Consider the following 7081-nt stretch of genomic DNA (forward strand, 5'->3'; position numbering starts at 1 on the left):
ATGAATGTTAGTTTTTAGACGATATTTGTTTTATTTTAAAATAATATTTATAGTTAATTATAAAAGTATGGTAGAGTCTTTACATTTTGTTTAAAAGAAATTGATTTTGGTTAAAATTATATAAAGTGATTTATATTTATAAATATTTAAGAAAAATTGATTTGAACAGTAAATATCATGTTAAATCATATTTAAATTAAAAAATTACAAACTCTAACTTAAACTGGTAGAAGACTCGTGCGTCTGCATGGGTAAATCAAATCTTAAGATGAATAATGTATTGCAAACGCGGAAAAAAAGTTTAAATATTTGAATAAAAAATGTTAATTTAAAATTCATAAAATATAATATAGATGAAATGAATCTATATATAGTAGTTATGTAAAAAAAATATGGAAAGGCAATAGTCATTCATATATTAGGTCATTTGATAAGGTTAGGTTGTTAGTGATATACAATTGTTATTATAAAATCACTAATAACTGAAAATATTTGAAACGAAATTGTTCCGGACTGGCCCAGTGATCCAAATTGGCCCAATCCACTCCTTGTCCCAACACGTCCTAGCCCAAACACGCGACAGCCTTCCCCGGCACGTTTCGGGCAAAAACAAGACACGAGTGTGCTCAGTAACGGCTAACTCTCTGCGTTTCCTGGCCGCAAACTACGCATGGGCCCTCAAAAGATGAAGTCCACCATTACAGAGCTGCCCTATAAATAGCCCTCTGGCCTTAGAGGGCAAGGTAATAATCACATTTCAACCCAAAATCTCTCACTTTACTGTTGTACCTTGTTGTCTGAACACTTACTTTGGCATCAGAGTGCCTTGCAGGTACAACCCCCTTTTTTCTCTCAACCGTCCCGAAGTTCAAGCCTCACAATTGCTGGCCACCTGTTTTGCTCAAAAAGATTAGTGGCGCCGCCTGTGGGAACCATTAACTTCCCCAATTCTTTTCTTGCATTTCTTGATCCTTTCTTGCATCTGCAAGAACCCAAAAACCAAAGCTCTCATTCAACAATCATTCATGGCTGGCAATGACGAAGACTTCTCTTCTTTGGACGCAACGATGATCAACAAGAACGACATCACTCTCATTGCTCCTCCACTCAGCAACACTACTTCAAATCCTCGCTGTAACACCCCAAATCTACCCCGCAAATATAAGCGAAAATCAGAGTGCATTTAACTGTATTCATCAAACGATAGGATGTCACAATTCGACTTAACCAAACAAACATACTTATATTGCATTTAATAAAGATACATAGCATTCGGAACAAACTTCATTCACTACATACAACTTAAACTTATAAACACCTTTCAATTCAACTTAACACAAAGGTCATCATAGAATAATCCCCCCGAGTGCTACGTATCAGAGCAATGGACACCGACTCGACTTGCCATAAAGCAACATCAAGACTTCACATCAATAACCTCGAACATTCACGACTAATCTTGAGTACCTGCCCATTTCCCATGGTAGGGGAAACATCAGCAAAGGGGTGAGATATCTTACAATATAAAGGAATGCATGATAAATAATATAGGAGATATAGATCATACATAATTTCACCACTTCGCATCACATAACATCTCACAACATATTTTCATCGCAAAATAACTTATCAATATAATACAACTTTCAAAAACGGCAATAATGTCATTAATCAATTGAGACAACATATCCTCATTCACAATTATAATATCGTCATGTCACAACAAACAAATCATCATCTCAACAATGAAAATCACCTAATCAACTCATGATATGACATCAATGTCAACAATCAACCATGACAATTTATGCAATTCACAAGTAAGATTCCAACACATCACGACAAACATTTCATCATCAAATCAACACATCACCACAAACATAATCAAATAAGACTCAAATGCAATTCACATGTGACTCGACTTGCAAATGCATGTGGTACCATTTGGAGTAAAACTCCCACCGTCTCAAAATTTGCCATTGGGCACACCGTCGCTATTTGCCATTATGGCCACCGTCGCTATTTTCCATTAAGGCCACCGTCTCTTTATGCAATGGATGTGACTCAATAAATGCAACATCCATACAAACCACATAAACAATACGTCACAACATCGTCTAAATCACCATCGAACATTATCAATATAATGCCGAACTTCAACAACAACAAAATCATCATCATTCATAAGAATGCATCACCTCACAATCACGTCACTATGTTGAATCATCATACAACAATAATTCACCTCACCATACATCACAATACATCACAATATAACATTAACGATACGGTCTACGACAACAACAACAATTTCCACATACTAGCGACAACGACAACAAATTCATCATGTTAACAACAACCACAAATTCATCATATTATAAAAAAACATCAATGATTCATCATATTTCCAACAATGTCAACACATTCATAATATTCCTTAATTCAAGTAATCATAATACATTATATTCAATTTCATATATATTGTTAAGTCATCGCACGGCATCATCGTCGACTCATACATATTAAATACGCACAATTATTCGCATATAGCATACAACATCTTTATTAATCATGCATATCATCACATACATCATTATCTCATCATAAGGAAAGTACATATCATCATCTCAATAACATTGTATCATCATAAGAAAACATACATCAAGATATACTACCACATAGTTATGTCAATTCATCGCAAAAAGCATACTTCATATATTATTAACACAACATAGTTCATCACTTAATCCTAATAAACACAATAGGAAACTATATAATATGAATCATTTTATTACATCATGGTATAGTTCATTGCATTAGCTTTCCAACGCTTCAAACGGCGCCTAAAACGGAGTTACGAATCAAAAGTTACATCATTTCAAAGTTTAGAAAAAGTTCTGCAAAACAGGGTTCGCGGCGCCAACAGGGTTCGCGGCGCAAACTGAGCGAATTCAAAAATTCCCAACTTTCTGCCAAGCAGTTCGCGGCGCCAACAGAGGTTCGCGGCGCGAACTGGCGATTTCAGAAAGCCCCAAAACACGAAAACAGCATACGAATGTCATCCCAAAACCCCTAAACTCAACCCAATCAAGTTGGAAAACACCAATCATCCCGAACAACCACAGGATACATGTTATAAACACAAATACAACATATATTATGGATCTTCTAACATCACAACATCATTAGGCATCAATTAAATACATTTCAAATCATCAATCAAGCATTTGTTCATAGACCCTAACTTTTCTAAATTCATGAAATTGAAGAATAGAAAACATACACAACATTATCAATTCCACATTCATCAACATTGCAACACAATCATGGATATCAATTATGAAACCTAATCTCTACCATACCCATCATCATGCCAACCCTTAGAGAGTAAGAACCCCACCCTTACCTTAGCAAAAGCTTCACTTCAATGGAGTCATCCCTCTCTTCATGCCATAACTTCCTTCTCTTCCTCTCTTCTTTCTCTTCTTTCTCTTCTTTTCCACAAAATGAGTTATGAGGTTTAATCTCTAAAACCCTAACTCTTACTATCTTTTCTCACTAATGGGCTTAACCCATAACCCATTCATTGTGTTATATTTCTTCCACTTTGGCCCAATTCATAATATTCCTCTAATTACTCAATTAAGCCAAATAACACACATAATTGAATAATCACATATCATAATGAATATTATTCCCAATAATATTCCCCAACTAAAATTGCTCCTTAACTTAATTAATACCAACTCGCAATTGTATTTCTCCGACTAATTAATCCGACCATAAACTTAACTGCTCCAATCAACATATTAATCCAAATTACGCCTTTTGAATAATACCGATAAATCCCAACTTCAACTAATTCCAACGAATAAATCCTTAATAATTTAATTAAATAATTAATTAAATTCGGGGCGTTACACTCACGACGGTATAACATTAATAATATAGTAAGAATATAGGAAGTCTAAGCAATCCCCAGAACTTGTCTTATTTTATAGGGGAAGAGCAAAATGGATTAGATCTTAAGGAGTTGGAGAAACTAAACCTTCTTCGTGAAACAATTCATATTAAAGGGTTGGGTAAAGTCATTGATCCTACAAATGTTGCTACAAGAATTTTGAAAGATAAGAAGTATTTGGAAGAAATAGATATGACATTTGATGTTGAAAGAATTTATGGTGGATCAATAGCTGAAAGCAATGCATCTGTCTTGAAGGCTCTTCAACCAAATAGTAACTTGGAGATGCTCACCATTAGAGAGTACAGAGGTAATAACTTTTCAAATTGGGTAAGTGGTTGTCATTTACCCAACTTAGTATATCTTAGAGTGGAGGATTGCGGATTATGTTCCCATATGCCACCACTTGGGCAGATCCCCTCTCTCAAGAAGCTTCATATTTCAGGCTATCATACAATAAAGATCATCGGAAAAGAGTTTTCCAATAATAACTTCAACTATCTTGAATCTTTAAGGTTTGAGAGGATGAAGAATTGGGAGGAATGGTTATGTATTGAAGCATTTCCTTTACTTAAAGAGATTTATATACATGAGTGTCCCAAATTGAAAAGGATATCACTGCCTAAACACCTTCATTCATTATAGATGTTGGTGATTAGTGGTTGCAAAATGCTTGACGTATCTTGAATTTTTTGTCTTTCAAAATTCTTCCTATATTCTTCCAAATACTTCTTATTTTTCAAAATTCTTGTAGCAACATTGGTAGGATCAATGACTTTACACTACTCCACATCCAGTTGGAGGCTTCATTCAGCTTCTGGTATAGGTATACCAGAATGGCTACCCCCCAGTTCCACTGGTCAACTATAATCAAATCGATAAAGTACCGGAGATAAGTCATTTCGATGTAGGTTGCACTTTTGTCCACAAAGAGTGCAGTTCCTACCAAGAATATTAACCAACACCGCAGAGCGCAAGCACGGTGATACTCAGTAAAAAGCCCGTCACCTTCCTGCTCGGACTCCGCTGCCGCCACCAAGTGGTTCTCATAAAGCTCTTTCAAGAGGGAGAACCGGATATGCGCCCCACTCGTCGCTCTGCACTCATAATCCGCCATGTTTAGGTCCATACCCAGATAGTCCACCATCCACTCTATCGCCTCAACCCTCTGTATTCGGGAATGGTCCAGTAACCTCCCTCTTATCGGCCGGTGGAGAAGACAAGCCACATCGTGTAAGGTAATCGTCAACTCCCCAACAGGAAAATGGAAAAAAGACGTCTCCTTGTGCCACCCCTCGCAAAAGCCCCCTGCATGCGTGGCTGATAGTACTATATCTGTCATGCATAACCCGCCAAGTCCGCTCGCAGCTACAACGTCCTTAAACCGCTGAGCCCGTGGTATAAATAGATCAAATATTTTCCGCGCATGGTTCACGGATTTTATGGTCGACCATTTCTATCACAACAAAAACAAAAACAAAAAACATTATTAGTTAGACTGTTAGGAGAGAGTGGAATAAAAACCTAAATAAAAACAGTTAAATTATAAAGTGTAATTAAAAAAACTATCTCTCCCTCCACTACAACACGGAAGGCCTACGAAAGCGCTTATTTTGGGCTTTAAAAGCGCTTTAAAGCGCTGTGAAAGCCAGCGCTGGCATAGGTAACAAAAGCGCTTCTAAAAGCGCTCTGGTAGACCCCCCTATAAGAGCGCTTTTCTGGAAAAAGCGCTCTGGTACCCCCCCTATTAGAGCGCTTTTTCTGGAAAAAGCGCTCTGATAGCCCCCCCTATAAGAGCGCTTTTCCAAAAGCGCTTTCGTAGGTTGCGTTTTTTATTTTATTTTTTATGCTTTTTTTTTTTATAAACCTATTATTTTTATAATTTCTAAACCTGCATTTATGGCAGCATTCTTTCATGAACCTGTAATTTACCATTGTTATCCCATAAACCTATAATTTACAATCGTAATCCCATTATTTCAGTAATCTCATTATTTCAACAAAGAAGCGATTTCGATTATATACTAAACATGCATTATAATTATACCATTGTAATTAATCCAAAATATATATACACCGATTCACATATTTCAAACATGAAAACAACTAAACCAATTCACATGACATTATAACAATAAGAAAATCATCCCTAAACAACTAAATCAACTAAATCGGTCCTAGTCCTGCAAAGTCTGAACATCTTCAAATGACTGAAAATCTTCACAATCTGCAAAATAAAAATAATATAATCAAAATAAGATTATTATTATATAAAGGCTCTAAAATAAGAAGGTAAAGAGTAGAACGAGTATATATATATATATATATGTCGTGTAAAAAGAATAATCAAATTAAATATATCAATAAATACAAATTAATTTATTAATATTTAGGACTTTATATATCTAACTTGAATACATGGAATGGAATATCATTTATTGTAAATTAGTTCAACAAATTTTGTACATAAAGTTTACCTTAAATTTAACACAGCCACGTCATATAGCCCAGAGGGATAAAGCAATATAGATCACTAACAATAATCCTGTCACAGACACCCTCAAGAACAACATTAGCTACATGTTATTGATAGGAACACTATTAGAAACTCAACCAACAGCATGTCAAACAATTACAGAATTTGAGAAGTTGTTACCAAATTGATCAAAAGAGCCCAGTATCCTTGTGAGCTTTCTACTATCTCTTAGCAATATAAGAAGTTTCTCTGCAACAACAATTAATGTAAAGTTCACAACCAATTGACAGGAAAAATTAGACACAAATAAAAGTTGAATATTAATTTCTATGACAAATAATACATGACAACTAGTTACTACTACTTACCCTTCAGCGTTTTCCTTCATCTTTGAGCTATGCTATATCTACACTTATTTTCCTACACTTGTATATTACACCGTATATTTTAACACAGATAGATACTTGTGCACAGAAATTAAGATAGAATAAATTAATAAAAAATGAATTGTATACCTTGTATGTAGAAAATTACGGTGTTGGTGTAAGCTAGGGGTGTATGTTTACTCAATCAATAAATGTTGCAATAATGAGAAGGGGTTGTTGGACTAGAAATTTGAAGGTTTTGTTGGACTTAACCTGCAT

At 35.2% G+C, this 7081-nt stretch overlaps 1 protein-coding gene across 1 annotated transcript; it reads left to right on the forward strand.

The window, feature by feature from the left end:
• Positions 1 to 1025: 1025 nt before the first annotated feature.
• Positions 1026 to 4606, forward strand: LOC131659711 (putative disease resistance RPP13-like protein 1). The gene is made up of 2 exons (XM_058928864.1): positions 1026 to 1134; positions 4002 to 4606. Exons 1-2 carry the CDS (start codon positions 1026 to 1028, stop codon positions 4604 to 4606), a joined length of 714 nt encoding a protein of 237 aa, XP_058784847.1.
• The last annotated feature ends 2475 nt before the right edge of the window (positions 4607 to 7081 follow it).

Source organism: Vicia villosa, linkage group LG3, assembly GCF_029867415.1.
Source record: "Vicia villosa cultivar HV-30 ecotype Madison, WI linkage group LG3, Vvil1.0, whole genome shotgun sequence".
Taxonomy (NCBI): domain Eukaryota; kingdom Viridiplantae; phylum Streptophyta; class Magnoliopsida; order Fabales; family Fabaceae; genus Vicia; species Vicia villosa.

Coding starts and splice junctions, on each gene's coding strand:
- LOC131659711 (XM_058928864.1), top strand. CDS start 1,026: ATGGCTGGCAATGACGAAGACTTCTCTTCTTTGGACGCAACGATGATC. Junction 1,135..4,001: donor CACTACTTCAAATCCTCGCT/GTAACACCCCAA, acceptor CTTATTTTATAG/GGGAAGAGCAAAATGGATTA.